Source organism: Pleurodeles waltl, chromosome 4_1, assembly GCF_031143425.1.
Source record: "Pleurodeles waltl isolate 20211129_DDA chromosome 4_1, aPleWal1.hap1.20221129, whole genome shotgun sequence".
Classification (NCBI taxonomy): domain Eukaryota; kingdom Metazoa; phylum Chordata; class Amphibia; order Caudata; family Salamandridae; genus Pleurodeles; species Pleurodeles waltl.
The window spans coordinates 671,924,321-671,949,090 of NC_090442.1; the positions used below are offsets into that span (position 1 = coordinate 671,924,321).

The window sequence follows — 24,770 nt, forward strand, 5'->3', positions numbered from 1 at the left end:
TGGCTTTGGCCAAACTGCCAATGTCATAATAGTGGTGGTATGTGCCACCAGCCTGTTGGCGGTACTACTGCCACTATTACACCGACCGTCGGGGTCGTAATGACCCCCTAAGTTCTTCCTTTCCCAATCCTGGGCCCCTAGTATGCATAAGCGGTATGCATCAGCTTGGAAACGATGGCCTTATCACTTGGGGACCAAGTGCAAATTATAGCACTTTTTTTTATCCCATTTGGCCGCTCAGAGATTGGCCTATAGAGTGGTAAACAACTTTGACCAGCCATTTCTGCACCCCATCCACAGATAGATGGTAAGCCAGAAGGAGAACACCCCATGATATGTAAATGACTTTATGGTGTACGCATGGTAATACCCCAACTCCCAAATATTTATTTTTTTGGGATGCTAATGTGGTCCTAAACTTTTTTACAAGCTTGGCCTTCTAATGAAGACCTCTCCAGAAAACAATTGTATACCAAATTGACACTCTTACTTTGTTAATTTCTTGTCAAAGAGTAATGTCAAAGCACTGGATATAGCAAGTAGAGTATTTACTCTCACTGGACTCTCCTTCCGTATTTCCAAACATACTAAATCTAACTCAAAATGTATAAGTTATCAAGCTTTCCAAATAGTTCAAAACTGTGTGTTGTCAAATCTTTCAAAGTTTATGAGGATATGTTTTTTTTAATTCTTGTTTTATTGGTTTTTGCATAAAACGGTTAAACAAAGAACATAGCAGTGCTGTTCAACTACAAGCATTATACTCCACCAGAAATATAATGTCCTGTATATTGGCTGTCATCCACTCCAACACAAAAATACAGTGGATTGTAAGACATACGAAGCACAAAAAACAAAGAGTTTTATACAACAGGCCACAATAGCACCTCTCAGACTGCCTCCCAGTACCCTTGTCTCCTGACTCATCACCCACATATTTATGAGGATATTACATGTGAATTCCATAGAGATCAGGCTGGCCATTTATTAGTGTCTCTCCAGAAGCTGTTTGGTCAAGTCTCTTTGGCGAAGTTCTCACACTGGTTCAGATGGCTTTAAGGAGAAACTGATATTGAAATTTCTATTTTTGGAGCTCATTTGGTGAGGGGAGCCATGTCTTCTATGGCCTTTTCTTCGGGTTCTAGGTTGGAGGATATCATGGCAGCTGCCAATTGTTTCTCAGATTCTACGTTCAAGTTGTTCAATCATAAACCTATTGTTGATGTAGCATCTGGAGTGGTTGCACAGCTTTAAACAAGCATAATCAGAAACCTCCGTTCTTGACATAGAATAAAACATTTTCTAGCACTCGCGTCAAGAATTTTCAATTCTATTATGGACACGGAAGCATGGTTTATCCCGCCCAGAGAAGTTTTGATAAATACATACATATACCTATATATATATTTAGCTATTTGGAAATATGTTATTATTCTATCTTTCCCATCCGATATGATGTTGATTGTTAGTCTATAATGTTGAGGTATGTCGATGACTCTTTCTCATTTCAGATGCAAAACCATCTTAGAATTTGGAGATCTGTTTTTTTAAGTTCTATGAGACGCAACATGGCCTTTAAATCCAGACATCTGCAGCCGTAGTGCTGGCTACTTCGTTCCACATCTGTTGGGAGCCAACAGAGGATCATCCAGGGATTCACAGTTTCAAGTTGTTTGGACGTTGTTTGATTCAGTTGGTTTTTTATTAATAATCTGACTAATAACGCTCTAATCTATTCGCAAAGAAAGAGGAAGGACTTTGTGCTATGTGGACTTTATAAGAGTTGGTGGTACCTGATTGGTGGATCATTGAGAGGGTGGACAAGACTCATGAGTAATGTAGTGTTTGTTTTTTGCTTTGTTATTGGCTGCTATATTTTTGCCGTAAATGAATGAGAAGCATAATCCTCACCTATGTGACCTTAACAGAATTAAAAATTCTTGATGCAAATGCTAGGAAAAAACATATACTCCCCCTGAGCAATGAACAGTGTGCCTGACCAAGCTGAATGATGAACCATTCCGGGGATAGTGCTTTGGTTTCTAGTATCACATACAGTACTTTCTGTGTGTCCACGAAACAAAAGTCAGTGATTGGATTATTGCTTAATCGATCTGGAAATTGGCAGGCAAAACTGGTGCTTCTAAGTACAAGCGGCACACGCAGCCTCATTATGCCAGCTTTCTGAGGAGGTAAGAACTCTGCATAAAGTTTTGTTGGTGGAGAGGGACTGATAATGGGCGATGGGATATTACCACCCTTGTCTGAAAGAATTTTGGGTGTTCCAAATGTCAAACATTAATGAATGTATTTTATCTATAGTTAGGCTGCACACATCCCTTTGAGGTGTGTTAGACGTGACAGCCTTAGGGTGGTCATCCCCCAACTTTTTGCCTGCCTCCCTCCACTTTTCTGACACTATTCCTGCTGGTTTTAGGACTCTGCGCTCTTTACCACTGCTAACCAGTGCTTAAGTGCATATGCTCTCTCCCTTAAACATGGTAACATTGGTTCATTCCCAATTGGCATATTTGATCTACTTGTAAGTCCCTAGTAAAGTGCACTACATGTGCCCAGGGCCTATAAATTAAATGCTACTATGCTTTTTAGCCAAAATAAAGTTACTATTGAATAAAGTTACTATTGAAATGCTACTAGTGGGCCTGCAGTACTGATTGTACCACCCACAAAAGTAGCCCCTTAACCATGTCTCAGGCCTGCCATTGCAAGGCCTGTGTGTGAAGTTTCACTGCCACTTCGACTTGGCATTTAAAAGTACCTGCCAAGCCTTAAACTCTTCTTTTTCTACATATAAGTCACCCCTAAGGTAAGCCCTAGGTAACCAATAGGGCAGGGTGCTATGGTGGTAAATGGCAGGACATGTACCATTATATGACCTGGTCGTGGAAAACTCCTAAATTCATATTCCACTACTGTGAGGCCTGCTCCTTTTATAGGCTACCATTAGGACGGACTACCCTCATATATTGTTTAAGTGTTAGATTCTGATCAGAAAGGGTAAACAGGTTATATTTAGTATGGCCAGAATGGTAATAGATAATCCTGCAACCTATCAAGAGGAACTGCCTGGCTTGCCAAAGGACTCCTATGGACTGCTTTGCTGAGATGAACTGCTGCCTTGCTGCCCTGCTGACCTCTGACTTTGCTGAGAAGTGCTCTCCAAGGGCTTGGATTTAGCTTGCCTCCTGTTTTCTGAAGTCTCAGGGCCAAAAAGACTTCATCTCTTCAGGAAACTCTAAAATCAACGCACAGCCTGCCTTGCGATCGAAAAATCGGCACACAGCCGAACCGGAATGATGCAGCCCGACTTCCTGAGTGGAAATTTGACGCAGCAATGCCTTGCAACAGAAAATTCGACGCACAGCCCTACCGATTGATGCACAGCCGAACCGGAACAACGCAGACGATTCTCCAAGGGGAAAATTGACGCAGCGCCTACCATGTAACAGAAAATTCATGCATCGCCCTACTGGATCGACGCAACACCGGTGACTTCTTCCAGCGCACCCAGGATTTCCCCGCATCGTCCCTGGGCGTCAAAAAGATCCCCACATCGCAGTGAGGAACCAAGACTGCAAACAAAAAAACAACGAAAGCCCCTTACAGCATGGAAAGAAACGACGCATTGCCTGTTGCTCGTCTAAAAATTCGACTCACACCATATTTGTCCACTCATCTCCTCCTCTGCGGTCTCCATGCATGTTATTTTTTAAGCAAACCAGTTACTTTGTGTAATTAAGAGACAACTGTTGATTTCTAAGATTTAAGACTCTTTTAAAGCTTCCAAAAGTGATATCAACTTGTGCTTATTGAATCTTTATTGTTTTGACCTTATTTTATTCAGATAAATATCAACTATTTTTCTAATCCTGTGTGGTGTATTTTTGTAGTGTTTTCACTGTGCAACTGTATGATTTATTGCACAAATACTTTACACATTGCCTTCTAAGTTAAGCTTGACTGCTCAGTGCCAAGCTACCAGAGGGAGGGCACAGGATAATTTGGATTATGTTTGACTTACCCTGACTAGGATTGTGGTCCCTACTTGGACAAGGGTGTATACCTATGCCAACTAGAGACCCCATTTCTAACAGGGTGCAAGTACTGCCACACACTTAATATATCAAAAACATGTTTGCTGTAGACCCCATCACAGGTGTGCTGTGTGCCACAAGATTACTACGTTTTATTTTAAAAAGCAATTATTTCCCCAGTTGAAAGAATCTCACACTTGTGTGACAGTCATAACTCAAAGCCCCACGCTCACCAGTCTTGGACTGGCTGAAAGGAAGAGTCCTCTCGCAAGATTGTTTTTATAATGTAAAAAAAGTTCAAACCAGCAGCCAAAAAGTAAATATGTTTACCAACACCAGCCTCGAGGCAACAGGGCAGCAGCAGCACTGGGTTGCTGCTCACAGGCAGAGCCGCTGAGCCACGAATGTTGCTTTCTGTGCAGCTTCTTCCAACCACTGGCCTGCATTGCTGGCACTGACAGTAAAATCTGCTGCACAGCACCAATGGGCGGGTTGACTGGCTTCAGGTTGTGAGTGCAGGGTTTGAGGCTGCAAGTGGGACAGTTTCAAAATTTCAGTGTAATTATGAGTGATATTTCCACAACTATGAGTGATGCTTTCCTCGCGATCAAAATTAAGCAATGAAGACCAGGGAAATATAAATATAGGAAATTATACCCATTGGAGCAACAAGAAACTTTAAGAAGATCTCAAATCTTCTGCAAAGCACCAGAAACTGAAGCACCTAGTGTCCTTGTAACCAAATGGTACTGTTAAACAAAACGAGGACTAAGATCTGTACCACTCACCGCGCCACTGCAAACAAAATAAAGTTTCAGCAACTTTCAGCAACGTCCGTTATTGTAGTAGGGACAGACTTAATCATGCACCTTCTTCGATTCGAGGCACCGGTCCTGCTGGTCACGCCGGTGTGGTTGAGTCCGAGACTAGTTGACCCCTAGTCAGTCAGATCATGATCATACTGCAGTGCACTGCACATAGCTGCCAAGGTTGCAGATTGCTATGTGTGTGTACATAGTAGACAGTGAGCTTTGCGAGGGTGTTGGGCAGGGGGACCCCTGCACTGCCCATGCCAAGTGCATGGGCAGTGTAGTGGCCCCCCTCTGGCTCACTGCACCTGTTCTCTGTCAGCCTTTTCATGGTGGTGAAACCGCCATGAAAAGGCTGGTGGAGAACCCGGTGGTAATCAGCAGGGCGGTGCTGCATGCAGCGCCACCCTGGCTGATTGTGACCTGCACCCACTGTCATGCATTCAGGATCACTGATCCTGGCAAAGACGGCAGTACCCTGGCGGCCTGACCGCCTGCGTCGTAATGTGGCGGTCGGTCCGCCACAGCAGCAGCGGTAGTCCCGACCGCCACAGCAAGTCTGGCGGCATAGTGATCGCAAGACTCGTATTCAGGCCCTTAATCATGCACTTACTTCGATTTGAGGTACCGGCCCTGCTGGCAGCGCCAGTGTGGTCGGGTGCGAGTTGGTCAATCACTAGTCCACAGGATCATGAGCATACAGTTGCCCATGGCGCACACTGCACAGAGCACACAGCAGGCCGAAAGCAGCAAGCAGCTCCCACTGCTACAGGACAGCAGCAGGCTCACAACAGCAAGTCAGCAGCCACTAGCGCTGGTGGGGCTGGGGTCGCCAGGTGAGCCTCAGAGAGGCCGCGCTCACCGGCCACGGTGGTGCGAGCGTTGTACTCACCTCATCCACGCTGCCAATGTTGAGCAGCCTGATAATTAACTTCAAAATGCTGTCTGCTCTGCTCGTGGCATGGGCAGCAGGATGACACACCAATTAAAACAAGTCTCACAACTGTGAGAGACTCACACACCGTCTCTAAAGTAGCCAATGGGCGCACTGACAGTGACTCTGAACGTTATCACATTGCCATGGTTGTGTCGGGTTGTGTTACAATGTAGCACAGTTACTGCTAGCACAAGCATATGAGCGCCAGCCCTCTAAGCCTGCCAGGGAGAAGGGTGCACCGTACGCTGCCACAGCTTTCAGCATGGTGCATGCATTAGTGGTGCTCCAGCTTTGCAACTGTGAGAGGTGCTATAATGCGTGATTTTGTATTTTAGTGCGGTGATGCGAACCACCACACTGAAATGAGTTAGCATAACGTCAGATGCGCGGTCTTTGGCAGGGCTGAGGCTGGTGGAAGCAGTGTGGTCCCCCTGTGTTGCATTCCCCGGCACACTTGAAACAACATTGGAATGTTTTAGGCACTCTAACAAATGGTGCGTTTTCGGAAAGAAAGCTAATGTTTTCACTTTACAAGTAGCTAACATAGTAGTTAGAATACCCATTACCTGCACCCAACTGTGCCGGGCTGTATGACCTGACAGTGCTGAATGAAGTTGTGCTCTGCTCCATATGAACACTGGCAACTCTAAACCTAAACTAACCGTTTAAGGAGTACCACAACTGTTGTAAAGCCTTTTGTAGACTAAAAGGCCCAGATTTTAGACAAATATATCCTTTCCTTTCAACCACAAAATATGTCACGCAAAGTGTCACACTTAAAATATGCAAATGTCACACACTGGCACCCTCCAACCTTGGGAATGTCACTTACAGGCAACTTGAAAACTTGGCAGATTCCCCTGCCACCTAGCATTATCCCACTTCATTGATTCGCCCCTTTTGGAAGTTAATTCCACATTGCCAAAGGGGTCTTTCACAGTTTGAATGAACAGGTAAAAACTTGGTCGGGAAGGATGCAAGTAGTATATACACATTACGTTTCTGTTTTAAGTGAGTTTCTTGTTGTACGTTCCTATTTGACTCGGTTTAGGCTCCATACCAAATCAAAGAAAAAAAACTGCGCAGTATTTGTAACTGCTCTGATGAACACACTGCATTTAGTTCGGCAATCGTCTAACCAAAACTGTTGATTGTTCACAATTACTTTTTTATTTGAGAACAAAATCCGTTGCATATTGACACTACAGTCTACTTATTCTCCCTAATACAAGTAACTGTGTAATAGTTGGACGCCGCCAAACGCAGACAACCAATTACATGAAACTTATATTACATTGGGTAGAGGAGGGAGAGGAGGAGAAACTGTGGGGCGTTGGGATTGGTCGCAGGAACTCGCGTCATGGGATTGGCTGCCATGAGCTATTGTGAGTTATCCATAGGCTGCGGGGACTTTGAGCTTGTGTCATAATTTAAGATAGGCTAAAAAATATTATGCACTTTTTTATTGGCTTGTGGAGCCCCGGAGAGGCGGGTTGATGTCAGTAGCCGGAAGATCCTAGTGACCCATGTGAAGTGTTTAGCTGCTGGCGGGTATATTTCTCTAAGGCGGGCTCGCTTAAAATCCATCAGGTCTGTATCAGTTTTAGTTATGTATCCACTCGTGTTGTGCTTCCTCAGTATCTGTCCATGCTAGTTATGCGGTACGCATATGTTCATTCGCCTATTCCTCGCTAGGGCGGTCTGGAAAGCCGCGCTGCCTGTCGGAGCAGCAGAAAGTCCGATGTTTTCTACTCTAGCCTTTAAGGAGGGACAACCACTATTGGATTTGAACTGCGGACTTACTTGTTTCGCACTGTCTAGATTTTTCTAGATGTATTTCTATGACATTTATGTTTTTGGGGTTCCTGTGTGGTACGCCATCTGTAACACTGTTGTCAGCAGACAAGTGGTGTAATACTGTATTAGCCAAAGCTGTTTTATGTTTATGAGGGGAAAACGTGTATGTATACCAGATTGCAATGGAATTTTTTTTTAATTAATTATTTCATACCACGCTTCAGTTGTGTCTAAATCACAGTTTATTTCCCCAGTGAGCGTTTGATACACTAGGACCTGCAACAGTGCGAAACACTGGCACATGCCATGGGATTACATGTTTAATTTAATATTACTGACGTTGTCCTACGACAGGCCTCTGGCTAGCTTTTTAGTTTGTTATTTAATCATGTATTTCTTTGGAACGGTGAAAATATGTTTTGTGCATAAATGCACCTTTTATAATTTTAACAACATATATAATACAGTGATCATGCGTTTGCTACATTTGTGGGCGAGTAGCTCAATCAAGTTCCATTTTTCCTTCTGTTGTTAAGCTCCTCGATTGCAAATCTAAACCTACAAATACCTGTACTAAAAGAGGGCAAGTAAAAATACACAACAAAATGAAACTAAATAAACTATGTTCAGTTAATTAAACCTCCGTTCCCACTTATATCTAAGCTGAGTTTTGTAAGTATCTTGAATTCATGGAAATCGAGTGAAAATCATTTGTCAATTTAGTGTATTATGGGTGCACTTCCAATTACAACGTCTAATCTACTTCTTCGTAGACCTGATAACATTTTAGTTAAATTTAAAGATGATGGTTAATAAAAATGTTTTCTTTCATAGTCGGAGTTTATATGTTTTGAGAAGAAATACGCCCCAATAATAAACGTTTCCTTTCTGTTTCGCAAAGTTTTTCATACTTTTCAATCAACATTTATAACTGCATTGCGTAAATCTATTGAAAACTGTTGAAAGCAGTGCCTTATTTTATTTTGCAACTTCTGTGAATATTGCACGTTTTGTGTTGTGGTCATTTATTTGTCGTCTAGCTTTTGATGGTATACCTCTTACTGATGAACCTGCTCATGAAATAGTATTGAAAGAGAGGAGCACAATGTCAGAAAGGGCATCTTTTGAACATGTTTCAGTAGAACGAAAATACTGCATGACATAATTATTGTTAACAAGTCCCAGGAAGGCAGAGTTGTAGGAAAGTCTCCTCTTTCTGGCATGGTTATCCACACTTTTTGCCTGACGTCAGTGTGCTTAGTCCTGCTAATTGGGACCCCAGTGATTGTGCTCCCTCCTCTAAATTTAGTTGTCTTGGTGCATTTTACACACCACAATTGGCATACTGGTGTGCCCCTGTAAGTCCCTGGTATAAGGTACTTACGTACCCAGGACACTGGTACACCAGGGCCCCCCAAAGCCTGCAGCATGTATTATGCCACCCATGGGATCCCATGGAAACTGTCTGCAGCCCTGCTATTTGCAGCCTGCTGGAAAAGGTGACATGATTCCATGCAGCCTGGGGATTCCTTACAGGTTCCCCCAGTACTGCTTCTACCAGTATTCGGGGGTCTGCGGGCAGCCCACGCTGCTGCAGCCCCTCCGATACGATTATGCCATCCTACTGCTTGACCAGCTCAAGAAGGGGACAGCAGAACAAAGGACTTCCCTGTAGGAGAGGGGTGCAACCTGCTCTCCTTTGGAAATAGATGTCACTGTGCTGGGGAGGGGTAGCCTCCCCACACCACCGGACTGCTTTGAAGGGCACATTTGGTGCCCTCCTTGAATAACCCGGTTTGCACCAGTCCAGGGACCACTGGTCCCTGCTCTGGCGCAAAACACACAAAGGAAAGGGGAGTGCCCCCTGTCCAGCTCCATCCCTAGGGTGGTGCCCAGAGCTCCTCCAGGTGGCCACTTGGTTCTGCCATCTTGAAACCAAGGTGGGCAGAGGCCTCTAGAAGCATCTGACTGGGTAGGCCAGGTAGCTGATGTCAGGGACCCCTCCTGATAGGTGGTCACTCAAGAGAGTGACCAAACACCCTTTTTGGGTTATTTAGGGACTCCCTTGAGGGTGGGTCCCCCGATTCGTCGTGCAAGACTTCACCAGGACCTCTTTGCAAATACCTTTTCTGCTCCTGGCCTCCAGAACTGGTGCTGGGCTACACAGGAACAAGACTGCACCGCTGAGAAGACTTTTCGTTACAACATTGTTTCTGCGGCTCCTGTCACCATTCTGCAACATTTTCACGGCTATGCATCCTTTGGGGTCGTCAGCAAGACTTTAGCTGCACCAAGAAGGAATCTTCCTTGTGGTGAAGGAGTCACTCCCCTGTATCCTAAGCAACAACATCTGGCTGGTGGGATCTTCTGCGAAGATTCTCCAACACAGGTGGTGTTTCTGAGGGATCTCATGGGTCCTCTCTGTCTTCTGTCCAACTTGAGAGACGGTAAGCCCTTGCCTATGCCACTGGGACAGAATTCCTGTGACCCATGACTGTTGTACCAACCAAGGCTTATTGACCCCTGCGCCGAGGGATCTTTTAGTCTCCAAGTAGTCCTAGTCCCCAGCACTCTACCTCTGCAAAGACCATCTCCTCTCTGCTGCTCCAGGGACGTGGGACTCATCTTCAGGTGTGCTGACTAGGCCTCACTGTGACTTACTGTGCCCGCGACCAGTGGGTTGCTTGTGGGGGCTCCAACTGCTTATGCTGGCTTTCCTGTCTTCTGAGGGTCAACCATACTTTCCTCCAAGGGTCAAGTCCTCCGGACCTTGCTGGTCATCCACAGCTCTGCAAAAAGTCCAACAGCTCCTCTTGCATTTGCTTGTGCTTGTTGATGGCCATCCTGACCACTGACCTATCTGCAATCTAGTGAACGTCCAGGGACAGTTCGTAGGCGACTCAAGGGACTCCTCTGCAGCTTCCGGACTCCGCAGCTGGACTTCATCCATCACCGTCGACCCAGATCTTCAGCTACAGAAGGGTGGCCATTGGCTCCTGCCCAGCCTGAACACTCCTGCGTGGACTGGACTCTTTCCCCTTTTTTTGCAGGTCCTCTTCACCTAGAATCCGCGCTTGGGTTCCACTGGCCCGGTCCTGCTTCTGCATTCTCCAACTGCTATGTCCCCATTTTAGCCTATAGGAAAACCTCTCTGCACCAGACCACTGGGGAGCGTCTAGGTACTTAGCTTTTGGGGTTCCACTCTCCCCCAGCGCTTGTCTAACTGTTCCATACACCCATACACTTTGGTGGGGGAATACCCATTCTCAGTCAATTTCTTTTAGTGTATGGTTTGATTTCCCCCCCCAAATAGGGCCCTTGCTAATTCATGCCTTTCCTAAGAACTTACCTGTGTATATCTTGTTTGTTCATACCTCCAAAGGCAGGTATACCAATGGTAGTCTAGTTTGGTGTGCCTATAACAACAAAATACCTTTATTTTTGCAACACTATGTGTTTCATTTCATGTGTGATAAGTTACTGTGTGGATACTGTGGTATTGCAAGTGCTTCACATGCCTTCTAGATAAGTCTTGGTGGCTCACCACAGCTACCCTAGAGAGCCCTGGCTGTCTAGACACTGTAACACTGACTAATTGGGGTTTGCCTGGACCCAGTATAAGGTGTAACACCATAGGTGTCCACCACTCACTGGGCCAGCTTCCTATGAGAGTCTGCTGTACATTTATGCAATAGATATGTGACTGAGGGAGCCGAACCCCAATAGTTTGGTCACCTCAGTCTATACCTTTGGCGCCTCAGCTCTGGCACCGTTGATCTTGCGATAAGTCACCACTCTTAACTTCAGGCACACAAAACCAATTTAGCAGAGTAATGGAAATAGTGACTGGGATGACTCGAATACTGAGTTCTAGATCAAAAAAGTTAAAGGGTTTTATTATAAATCTCAATATAGTTATTATAGAGAAATGCTACACATATGCCATGAAGGTTCTGATACAGAGTACATAAAAATCTGGATTATTTAAGTCCCAATAAGCAACAATAATCTTAAGTGTAACAGACGGCATCTCTATGAGAAAAAAGGAATCCTCTTAATATAACTGTCAGAATCGCGAAGGAAAACAGATTCTCAAATAACATTGACAGCATCTGTATTAGAAATAAAGAGTCTCTGGCTCACCCCCTAAAACAATGATTTTTATACACCTTTTACGCACAAGTAATCAGCAGAACTCCAGATTCAGTTTAGCATGACTAGCAGTATTACATATTGGACAAATCAGAATGAGGATCCTCGCACACATAGCTATCACACTAACGTATTTCTAAGGTAGAAGTAATCTTCTATTAGCTTCCACAGCAAGCGTGCCTCCCACCCAAAAGGTTACTGTGGTGACTATGGGGAGGAAAGAGCCCAACTGAGATACCTCCTTTCATCTTTACAGGCCTCCTGCGGCTTGCATCTGCTTATTCAATTTAGCTCCGCCAATCACATAAAGCTGCACACAACCCAAACCTGTAAATCCCTTGCTTGTTTGAACGTAGACGTAGCAAGTGTCCCAAAGTCTTGGTAACTAATGCGAGGAATTTCAGAGCATCAGGAGGGCTATGCCTTGTTTCACTTTTCGAAGCTCAAGATCTTAGGGTCTCTTCAGTCGAATCTAGTGATCAAGTCAAACTAATTGGGCAAGGGGAAAGAGAACCCTTTCCTTTATATGCAGCAGAGCCATTTAGCATCAGCAGCGGGACCATAGGTATGGAAATGATGCTGTAAGTTACAGGGCTGCTGAGAAGCAGTTGGGAGAATGGTCTGATAAGCTTGGCACCATGCTTTGTCCTAGCCCTTTCCCCCCTGGGTGCTGGGCAAGTGGGTGCAGGGGGGCCCTGCACCTGTTTTCCGCTAGCCTTTTCATGGCGGTGAAACTGTCATGAAAAGCCTGGCAGAGAAAAAGGTTGTGGCGGATTACAACCTGCACCTGCCGTCAACCGTCAGGATCACCGATCCCGGTGGAGATGGCGGTACCCTGGTGGTCTGACCGCCAGACTCTTAATGAGGCCCTATATCTGAATACTTTTTGGCCAACACCTTATGTTTATGCACTGCAAAGACACCGCACCAGGTTTAGACTAGAGTGTCTCCAAACCTCTCGCACTCCAACAACAGTTCCCATATAGGTCTAACAGCAAACACTGCACAAACATACCCTCCCGAAGGGTAGAGATGAACTCTATGCAAATGTAAGGAAATGCCTCCTTGGCATGGTTACCCCCTGACTTTTTGCCTTTGCTGATGCTATGCTTTGATTTGAAAGTGTGCTGAGGCCTGCTAACCAGGCCCCAGCACCAGTGTTCTTTCCCTAACCTGTACTTTTGTTTTACACAATTGGCACACCCTGGCATCCAGGTAAGTCCCTTATAACTGGTACCCCTGGTACCAAGGGCCCTGATGCCAGGGACGGTCTCTAAGGGCTGCAGCATATCTTATGCCACCCTGGGGACCCCTCACTCAGCACAGACACACTGCTTGCCAGCTTGTGTGTGCTGGTGAGGACAAAACGAGTAAGTCGACATGGCACTCCCCTCAGGGTGCCATGCCAACCTCACACTGCCTATGCAGTATAGATAAGTCACCCCTCTAGCAGGCCTTACAGCCCTAAGGCAGGGTGCACTATACCATAGGTGAGGGCACCAGTGCATGAGCACTGTGCCCCTACAGTGTCTAAGCAAAACCTTAGACATTGTAAGTGCAGGGTAGCCATAAGAGTATATGGTCTGGGAGTCTGTCAAACACGAACTCCACAGCACCATAATGGCTACACTGAAAACTGGGAAGTTTGGTATCAAACTTTTCAGCACAATAAATGCGCACTGATGCCAGTGTACATTTTATTGTGAAATACACCCCAGAGGGCACCTTAGAGGTGCCCCCTGAAAACTTAACCAAGTGCCCGTGTAGGCTGACTGGTTTTAGCAGCCTGCCACACTCTAGACATGTTGCTGGCCCCATGGGGAGAGTGCCTTTGTCACTCTGAGGCCAGTAACAAAGCCTGCACTGGGTGGAGATGCTATCACCTCCCCCAGGCAGGAGCTGTAACACCTGGCGGTGAGCCTCAAAGGCTCACCCCCTTTGTTCCAGCACCACAGGGCACTCCAGCTAGTGGAGTTGCCCGCCCCCTCCGGCCACGGCCCCACTTTTGGCGGCAAGGCCGGAGGAATTGATGAGAAAAAGAAGGAGGAGTCACTGGCCAGTCAGGACAGCCCCTAAGGTGTCCTGAGCTGAAGTGACTCTAACTTTTAGAAATCCTCCATCTTGCAGATGTAGGATTCCCCCAATAGGGATAGGAATGCGACCCCCTCCCCTTGGGAGGAGGCACAAAGAGGGTGTACCCACCCTCAGGGCTAGTAGCCATTGGCTACTAACCCCCCAGACCTAAACACGCCCTTAAATTTAGTATTTAAGGGCTTCCCTGAACCTAAGAATTTAGATTCCTGCAACTTACAGAAGAAGAGGACTGCTGAGCTGAAAACCCCTGCAGAAGAAGAAAGAAGACACCAACTGCTTTGGCCCCAGTCCTACCGGCCTGTCTCCTGCCTTCCAAAGAAAACTGCTCCAGCGACGCTTTCCCCAGGACCAGCGACCTCTGAATCCTCAGAGGACTGCCCTGCTTCCAAGAGGCCAGGAAACTCCTGAGAACAGCGGCTCTATTCAACAAAGACTACAACTTTGTATCCAGAGGAGCAGATTTAAAGACCCCTGCAATCCCCGCAAGAAGCGTGAGACTTGCAACACTGCACCCGGCGACCCCGACTCGACTGGTGGAGAACCAACACCTCAGGGAGGACCCTCCAGCGACTCCAAGACCGTGAGTAACCAAAGTTGTCCCCCCTGATCCCCCACAGCGACGCCTGCAGAGGGAATCCCGAGGCTCCCCCTGACCGCGACTGCCTGACTCTGAAATCCCGACGCCTGGAAAAGACCCTGCACCCCCCAGGACCTGAAGGATCGGAACTCCAGTGCAGGAGTGACCCCCAGGAGGCCCTCTCCCTTGCCCAGGTGGTGGCTACCCCGAGGAACCCCCCCCCCCCCTTGCCTGCCTGCAGCGCTGAAGAGACCCCTTGGTCTCCCATTGAAACCTACAGAAAACCCAACGCTTGTTTGCACACTGCACCCGGCCGCCCCCGCGCTGCTGAGGGTGTACTTTTTGTGTGGACTTGTGTCCCCCCCCCCCCCCCCCCCACCCCCCTGTGCCCTACAAAACCCCCCTGGTCTGCCCTCCGAAGACGCGGGTACTTACCTGCTGGCAGACCGGAACCGGGGCACCCCCTTCTCTCCATTGAAGCCTATGCGTTTTGGGCACCACTTTGAACTCTGCACCTGACCAGCCCTGAGCTGCTGGTGTGGTGACTTTGGGGTTGCTCTGAACCCCCAACGGTGGGCTACCTTGGACCCCAATCTGAACCCCGTAGGTGGTTTACTTACCTTCAAAAACTAACATTACTTTACCTCCCCCAGGAACTGTGAAAATTGCGCTGTGTCCACTTTTAAAACAGCTAAATGTGTTTTATGTAAAAAGTATATATGCTATTGTAATTATTCAAAGTTCCTAAAGTACTTACCTGCAATACCTTTCAAATGAGATATTACATGTAGAATTTGAACCTGTGGTTCTTAAAGTAAACTAAGAAAATATATTTTTCTATACAAAAACCTATTGGCTTGGAATTGTCTCTGAGTGTGTGTTCCTCATTTATTGCCTGTGTGTATGTACAACAAATGCTTAACAATACTCCTTTGATAAGCCCACTGCTCGACCACACTACCACAAAATAGAGCATTAGTATTGTCTCTTTTTGCCACTATCTTACCTCTAAGGGGAACCCTTGGACTCTGTGCATACTATTCCTTACTTTGAAATAGTGCATACAGAGCCAACTTCCTACAGCAAACCATAGTGCTTTGCAGCCCCTTAAGGAGCTTGAAGCACTTTATGAGTGATGCAGTGAACATACCATATTTAAAGGTAGTTGGTGAGGGTAGAGTAGACTATCCATAGAAAAGTTATGTTTTAACCTTTCCTTCTCAGACTATGAACTGGTAAAACTCAGAAGTTAGTCTTAAATTAGACACCGCACTAATAAAAGCTGTCCCCTTTCAATGGTAAAGGCAAAATAAGACAAAAAAGTGCCTTAATCTTAAAGTGCTGTTTCAGTTGTATTGGAATGAATGCTAAACAATTTCTTATTTCCTTTTTTACACAGGAGGGATTTGTGTGTGCGCAATGTCGTCTCCGGTAGTTCGTGATGTGGAGGTGTCTTTGGCAGCCCGCCGGCAGAGCTCTCAAAAGAGAGTGTCTAGTATCTTTTTCCTTACTGAGGAATTTCGCAATGCTTTTTGAGACTTCTACTTGCAAATGTTTTCTAAGTTTCGATTTCTAGGTATTCAGAACTTAAAGCTTAAGTATGATTTGCCTGAACCTCCTATGTTATAATTTTTGATCAATTATTAGGATATAAATACAAAATATTTACTCCAGCTCCAAAATACAGTCACCCTATGGCTCACTGACCAATATTAAAAATCTAATTTTACATGCACGTAACAAACTATCCAACCAGTGTGTTTTTCTTGATGATTTCCAGTGAATTACCTAAAGTTCCAATTGCTTCTCTTTAAAGGTACCCAATTGACAAACCGGCAGTCCTAGTTCTTTATCATAGTCCCTGTAAAATGTAATAAGACAAAATCTAATACCACTGTTTTCTCAAGCTGTGGAGTACCATCGTTATAGATAGATGTATGTTTTTTTTAATAGGTTGAGGGAGCCAGCCCATCCCTCCCCCTGGGAGCTTTGTATAGATAAAACGAATCTTGATGACTTGTTACAGAAAATATGTTGCTATATTGGCTATTTTGGTGCAACTGCTTCATTGTTGCCTGGAAGAAGACCACTGGACATATTATTTCTGACCCTGGCCTGGTCACAGGATTGAGCCATCATTAACCAGTTTTGGATGATCTACTCAGGGCGATAGAAGAAAGTATCTTGGCGACATGTCACTGTTCGTCCTGTCTTCTGCTGTGTTCCCACATGTTGTTAGGCCTTTATAGTTCGCTATTACAGGGCAAGTTGCAGCTCTGTTTTTGTGACTATCCCAAATAGTCGACATATACTACCATCCATGCCATTTCAGTATACTTCTTCATTATATTGCCAAAATACCTGCTGTACAACATGTTTCAGTGAAACATTGGCACAGGAAGGTACTTGTATCAACATTTGAACATGTAAGTGCACATCTGAAAAATGGCTGTTCATCAAGTATAACTGACCAGTATAGGTCTGTTTCTGTGTTTTGTGGTTGTGTAGCATATGGGCCCACCTAATTCATGCTTCAGTGTCGTGAATGTATTAGGAAAGGGTTGCCTACATCTCCGGCTACGGTCTTGTAGGTGGCATCAAGTCAAATATCACATTAAAGTGGCGTAAGACTAACCACTAATCCTGCTGTGTATTTAGTAACATGTAATCAGATTGACATGGCTTTCGTGGATATGGGTTCCTAAACAGTTCAACAAACGTCGTAGGCAATATAATTAATTATATGACCATGTTCTTCATATGAAGCAATGCTTCTGATTGGTTACTTAATAGTTGTTTTAATCTAGCTATTTTACCACTGTTGACTCCCACCATTCTAGAATGTATGTTGGTATTTTTAAGAAAATAAACTTTGTAGAGTAAGCCAGTATTATTCAAAAAGTTATTCACTCTCAGTTAATATTTTGTTTGTATGGAAGCACTGTCCTTATTACCTCCCAAAGTAAAATAGTTTTCTGTAAAACATCTACGGTTGTCTTCCCTAGGATACCAGTCTACATGTAAACATTTCTTGCAATAGCTATAGACTTTATTTGTATTCCTGTTTTGGTTTAAAACATGCCTTCCATTTAGCTTAGTTTACGCTATAAGGCATCTGAAAATGTCTTTTGTTTAAGGAACAGCTCTGCAATCAGTATTTACATTAGGTATTATGATGTGTCTCAACTTGTGTGCAGACATTTTTACCAGTTTTTGAAGTCTTATAGCTGGAATACTTTCTTAATTTACATTCGCAGATTGTAGGATATGAGGCAAGGGCAACACATTGATAATTTTGTAGAAAGCTTAGCACAGCTCTGGAATTTATATTCCTGGATATACTTCAGCTTTCACTAGGCTTCAATACTGGTTTGCTACTAACCAGTCCAACAATGCCTGAGAACATTTCTACAGAATTAAGCAGAATGTGTTCAAGTTCAATGCATTTAGAATTGGTAGTTTGACAGAAGCTAAGGGGGAAAACTCGTGGCTAGAAATTGGAAGGTTTTTTTAAAATTTTATTTTTATTGGTTTCCTTTGTATTTTGTCCTTGCACCAGAAGTGCTCTATAAAGGTTGCATAACTGACAGAGAATATACTACCATGATGGTAGCTGTTATATTACTATTATATTATAGTGTTGAAGTAAGAAACGACAGAGGCGAGAGGCAGTAAACAGTCCATATATACTATGCCAAAGGTCACTAGAAGCATAGTGCACTCCAGCTGCAGTATTTGGGAATTAGCTCATATTTCTGCTATTTTTCAATTTACCCCTTTGTTATTCTCCTTTTCAGTCCACTTATTTTAGACTAGTATGCTCTTCATGGTGGTTCTTTTGCCATTGCTCTTTCACTCTGCACATCACCTCTTTCTGTTTTGTAGGGTTTACAAATGTCCTTTGATGTCATCTCAAGCTTTGACTATGCACTGCGATGCCTTATCACTGATGTGATATGTGCTACTGGTCGCAAACTGCAGGTCCCAGGTGTATTTGGAGTTAGTGCATTTTTTATGTTGTAGTTAAATAACTGAGTACAAACTATATTCAATGATTCTTTATTATTGTAGCTACTTTAATTAAATAACAAACATTCCCAATGTGCTGCTCAAAGGTCTGTAAACTGAACTTTTGAGGTGTCTAAGCAAATCCATCTTTGTTAGGTTTCTTAACCTCAGCCTCCAGTTCTGACTGACACATGGAGTGGTGCATCACCTTCATCACGGAGCCAGCAGCTCCCTCGCACCCCTGGAACATTGCTGCGACAGCCTTGTAAGAATTGCAATGCAGATTTGCAGTAACTGTATTTAAGGTTGTTTGAGTCAATGTATGTCAGTCTAAAGGTGTTTGTTTTCTGGCTTGAAAGAACAACGAGTTAATGTTTGGAAGTGACCGTTACCAGATAATCCACTAAAAATATATGAAAGCAGTCAGCTGAGTTTTGACTAGTCTCCAGCTGTGGAAACAACACATACATAAAAGACCTCTTGCGATGCATGTCTCTCATAGAGAGCTATTGACACGAATGACTGGATTTGAAATCCAGTAATTCACTGCTATGATGTAGCAGCAGTGGGTAACAGAACCTTTTAATCACTGTTGCACCATCATAAAAGAATTCCAAGCTGCTTTGCCGGGACTTTCCAAAAGCTTGTCAGAGCACCGCTAGAAATCAGGTTGCACAGCTCCTGGAGGTAAGAGAAGGTAAAGGACTGATGGGGTGAATGACAGGAGGCCATGTATTTTTATTTTTATTTGGGCAAGGAGGAGAGACCGTGGTATGAATGGCTCCTCCATTACTCATCTTCCTCTGCATAGCATTGGTACTAGGGTGAGATGATTTTGAGGGCTAGACATTATTATAAACAATTGATAGATGGGTAAAAAGTGAAATACAGGGATGCTTTTCACCTCTGAGTGGCATCATAGAGAACTTGAGCTTCGCTTCAGTTGTCTATTTGATGTCTCTCAGAATCTCTTGGTGAAAGACATCCCTGTAATTCAATGTTACCCATCTATCATTCTATATATTTAATCTGTAGCTGTTCAATAAATCCTAGTCTTCGGTAACATCTTTCCAGCAGACACTTAAGAGGAAAAAAACTGGTGATCGGTTTAGCAACAACGAACCACAAAATCTGTGATTCCTAAAGTAAACCTGGCAATATATTTTTCAGTGTCTTAAGCCTTTTATTGTAAAACAGTGTATGCAAGACAGCCAAGCATTGTACTGGTGTGTGCTTTCTTCTGTGACCTTACAGTTGGAAGGGAGCACTGAGAAATTATTATAAAACCTCTCCTTGAAACAACTTTGCGAATTGGAACACTATAAAAACCAAAGGGTCAATTTGCAGAATGCAGCAAAATACGCTGTATTACAACTAAAAATAGAAAGTATGTTTTAGAAATCCCAGTATGGAAAAGTAAAGTTTCATGATGGGTTGGGATTTGTTTCAAAAACACATTTTAATTACAGCGTGATCCTCTTTGATTTAATTTGGTTAATCTTTAAGATAATAGTAGATTGTGCATGCAGCTGTTTTTAGGAAGCTGGCTCTATATATAGTGGACCAAAAATAGGGTACACTGTGCAAAGAGTCCAGGCTAACACCAAAGGTATCAAAGAGGCACACATGACACCCCAAATGCTCTCTTTTGTGATAGTGTGGGAGAGCAGTTAACCATATCAGAGCTGTATGCATGTATGGAGAATGTACTTTTGGAAAAGGATGGTCCTCAGTGCACAACAGGATAGATAGTTCTCAAGAGCTGAGGGTTCCAGTTGAAGGTAGCTTTTCCAGAATATTGGCTTTCCTTTCATACCAAAGTGAATTAACTAATTTGACATTCAACGTCTATATGAGCCCCCTCGCAACCATCGCACGTCAACACAACCTCCAGATCATCACCTACGCCGACGACACCCAGCTGATCCTCTCCCTCACCAGCGACCCGGACGCCGCCAGAGCCAGCCTACACGAAGGGATGAAAGACGTCGCCGAATGGATGAAGAACAGCCGCCTGAAACTGAACTCAGACAAGACGGAGGTCCTCATCCTGGGATCATCACCATCCGCCTGGGATGACTCCTGGTGGCCCCCCGCCCAGGGAGCCACCCCCAAGCCAACGGACCACGCTCGCAACCTAGGCTTCATCCTGGACTCCTCCCTCTCGATGACCAGACAAGTCAACGCCGTCTCATCTTCATGCTTCAACACCCTGCGCATGCTTCGAAAGATCTTCCGGTGGATCCCCACCGAGACCAGGAAGACGGTCACCCAGGCCCTCGTCACCAGTCGGCTGGACTACGGGAACGCCCTCTACGCCGGCACCGCCGCCAAACTCCAGAAGAAACTCCAACGGATCCAGAACGCCTCAGCACGACTCATCCTGGACATCCCCCGACACAGCCACATCTCTGGACACCTGAGAGACCTGCACTGGCTCCCCGTCAACAAAAGAATCACGTTCCGACTCCTCACCCACGCACACAAGGCCCTCCACGACCTGTGCCCCAAGTTCCTCAACAGCCGCCTGACCTTCCACAAGCCCACCCGCCAGCTCCGCTCCGCCAGCCTCGCTCTCGCCACCGTCCCCCGCATCCGCAGAGCCACCGCCGGAGGAAGATCCTTCTCCTACCTGGCAGCCAAGACATGGAACTCCCTCCCCATTCACCTCCGGACAACGCAAGACCATCCCGCCTTCAGGAAGCAACTCAAGACCTGGCTGTTCGAGCAGTAGCGTCCCCCCCCCCCCCCCCCCCCCCCCCAGCGCCTTGAGACCCTCCGGGTGAGCAGTGCGCTATAGAAATGCCTTTGATTGATTGATTGATTGATTGACATGTATTCTTATCTTGTATATGTCATACATGTAGCAGTGGTCCTCCAAGATCCCTGGTTACATCTCAAATCTAACTTAGTGATGCTTGAGTTGAGCTTTGTGGAACGATGGCAAGTGTTGACAATTGTGGGGTGCTCTTTCTCTACTGTCCTCGATGTGCCCTTTTTGTTTTCAGTGACTCCACAAACCCGCAGTGCTGCAAGGCAGCCAGATGTTTCTGCTATTCTGGGAAGTGGAGGCAGGTCTACTCATGTGACACAGACTCCAGGACGCCTCGGGAATCTGTCTATGGTGAGTTCTTCCCCATCTAGAAGCAGCACAATGCAAAGACAAAGTAATGCCTTTTTACAGGTATCGGGCTACGTTTGTGGTTGCAGACTGAGGATGCAGCTTAAATTTAGAAGTCATGTTGACTTATATTCACATACACTTGAAGCTGTGCAAAGATCAGTAAATCTAGGCTGGTCCGTAAACACTGTTACAATAACTCTAAATACTTAAGAAAATAGAATGGTTACATCAGCCCAGCTGAGAAGAAAGATTGATGGCCAGATTCAAATTTCAGCAGGAAATTTGATGATAAAAGGCAGGGCGGAATGCAGATATAAACATTGTGAAAGCTTGCATAGTGAGGTACAGACAGTATAATGTAACACCAGTGCCCAACCTGTTATATTAATCTTGCATGTTAGATGTGTTCAAGTTAGTTGGAACATTGACATCGCTTACAATCAATCTGAATTACTTCTGTAGTTTTATTGATGTAGTTATTAACATCTCTTCATGAAAGTTACATACTCGGTTATATTTGTTTTCTGTTTGTCCAATTGTTTGAGCAATTTGAGCCGTGGCTGAATGTTGGCTCTTGATGCCATTGCGTATTCTGAAATCTTGTTCCTCAGACCCAGGACATATTTGAATACGGATGTGATTGCGGGCACACATTTTATTTTTTCAGTGCTTAAGAGGCCTTTCAAAAAGGTGTTACTCATTTTGTAGCACGTACTTGTGAGCAACATGATTGGATCACATGACATTTCCTCCTAAAGTTGTTCCCTCTCCTGTTGTCCAAGTGAACCCATTTGCACATGAACCGATGTTTGACTCTTCTAGGAAACACCGCATGACTTTTTTCGCTCTCATAAGTGAGGCTGGGTCTGTAGTTGAACAACCTTGTTCAGAAAAATTAATTCCTAAAAAAAAAAAAAAAATAGCAGCATCCTCAGCTTCGCCCCATCACACAAGCAGGTTTGGCCCAGAAACACACGGCTTTTAGGTATTTCATATCATGGTCACCACTACAAAGGTGTACCTACTTCCAGAAGTAGTACAGTAGTCAAAGGGTCCAACAGTGTTCACCCTTAACCTTTCAAAAGAAAATGCACCACTGGCAGGATGCTGTTTTCTTACTCCTATATGACGCAAATGAAAATGGGTAGGGGCACCACCTTTTTATTTCTGGTTGTGAAGTGTCCAGACAAGAGAATGCAATGAGACCACCAAAGTAGAAACTTCATTTTGGATCTATAGTTCCTAATGGCCGCCCTGAGATCCTTGGCCTTGCTGGATAACAGTCTGTACTACTGATAGCCTTAAACAATCTGGTGTTTTACCCCTCCCTCTGGTTTTTTAAACAGGTTTTCCTGATTTAGCATATTTATTTTCTGTTTAGGAAAATGCTGATTTCGTGAGAGCCTCGCCAGCCCTGAGCTCTGGCATAATCTTCTAAGCAAGATACTAGGACCTAGACTGCCACTGCGCTGACTATTCCCTGCCCCCCTTACAGATTAGGCCTTTACAAGCTCTAAATCATGCCACTTCAAAACACTGCCCGCTAGTAGCAGATTATTCAACTTCTGTTCACTCCTGCTCTCTTTGTGATTTCCCCACAACCCCCTTCTACATTTAGGAAATTCAAATTGAGGAACTGCTGCTCATTCCTTCTCAACTAGCTCTGCTTCTTGTAATGTATGTCTGAGGACAGCAACATTAGTCCAGTTCACTAATGCACAGCTAGAAGTCTAAACAAGCCTGTTTCCTTCATGAGTTTTTCTCTCATGGGGTACCTAAATTCTGCACCAGACAATTAACCACCATAGTCTAGTTTACAAGTACAGTCAATACCAACTGCCAAATCCAAAATATCACCACCTATCTCATACTTGTTACCTAGTAAAAACCCTCTTACGAACGGGGAAAAAGGATGTTGGTTTACTGGTCAGACATGCTGCTTCCATTGAATGTAAGACATGAACAATTCCAAAGGATCGTTTTCAGGCACTGTTTCATAGCCTCTAGCTTTACGCCATGGACAATTCATCAGAGGGCCATTTTTGTCTTATAGTTCACCCACTTTCTGCTTCTTCCTGTTTCCTTATCTTAATGTTTGCTAGAATAGGATGTAATTTGGGGCCTGAAGAATAGAACCATGTTATTGAAATAATTGCACAACATCCCATTTTGTGACTTTTCTTGCTTTGGTGTATTGTTATCCGACCATTTGAAAGTTAATGTAAGTATCTCCTGATATGCTTTATTTGAAAATGGCTGCCAAAGAATCTACACTGAAAAAACAGGCTAACTTGAACGCAGGCAAGGAAATGCCACATTTTAAGTCCCCAGCATTTCATTACCAGCAATGAGATAGTGACCCTTCGCCGGTGCTGTTTGACCAAAGAAACCTGGTTGTAGGTCAGGACTCCCTCCAAAAGTGTTAGTTAGGTGCATTTTTTTCTTCACCCTTGGTAATGATCAAGTCCACCAATGGCTCCCCTTCGCTTGCAAATATTTGTAATGTGTTAGAACTAGCTACATTAGTTGGAGGTGACTAGGCATCTTCAGTTTGCAAGGTATTCTGTTCCTAATTAATTATTCAGATGATTTGCTGTACTTATTTCAAGTGATGAGCCGTACCGTGAGTTAAAAAAAAAAAAAAAAAAAAGTTGCAGCTCAGCAGTGCCAATAATTAGCAGCAGTCAGGATATAATTATCCAGTCCAGTGGACCATGCAACTTTGTTTTAACTCCAGTGCCCATTAGCAGTATAGTAGAAAGGTGAAGATATTGTTCCTTTCTTGTTACCCTCTTATTGTTTCTTTCTTGTCTTCTTGTTGCTCGCACAATGTGTTTATATTTTATTCTTTAGTTATCCAATCTAGATGAGAGTAATTGGGGAACCAACTTTACGCCTCAGAGAACCGGAATTTTGGACTCTCCCAGTTTTACTGAGGAAGTTACCATGAGTGCAGTGTTACTACAGGAAGAGGATCCCGGGGAAGCTGGTATGATGCACTTTCATTTTTCAACATTTGTATAAATCCAGATATTTCGGTTTTCATCTGTGGAATATTTGTAGGATAGACATGCATGTGTTTTAGCAATGCAGAATTTGATGTTCGTTTCTACTTGCTGAATTATTTGAGATGTGTTACGTTTGACTTGTTGAACCTTAACAAATATAGCAATTTACTAATGCATAAAAACAGAAGCAACATGTTTAAAGAAGAAAA

At 44.4% G+C, this 24,770-nt stretch overlaps 1 protein-coding gene across 1 annotated transcript in view; it reads left to right on the forward strand.

Moving 5' to 3' along the window:
• The first annotated feature begins 7,280 nt into the window (after positions 1 to 7,280).
• The window catches only part of NUP107 (nucleoporin 107), a 394,223-nt gene continuing 376,733 nt past the window's right edge, over positions 7,281 to 24,770 (forward strand). The window contains exons 1-5 of the mRNA XM_069229180.1: positions 7,281 to 7,391; positions 15,821 to 15,916; positions 18,608 to 18,694; positions 21,438 to 21,553; positions 24,407 to 24,542. Of these exons, the coding sequence (XP_069085281.1) occupies positions 15,841 to 15,916; positions 18,608 to 18,694; positions 21,438 to 21,553; positions 24,407 to 24,542 (415 nt within the window). The 5' untranslated portion in view covers positions 7,281 to 7,391; positions 15,821 to 15,840. The remainder of the gene's footprint in view (positions 7,392 to 15,820; positions 15,917 to 18,607; positions 18,695 to 21,437; positions 21,554 to 24,406; positions 24,543 to 24,770) is intronic.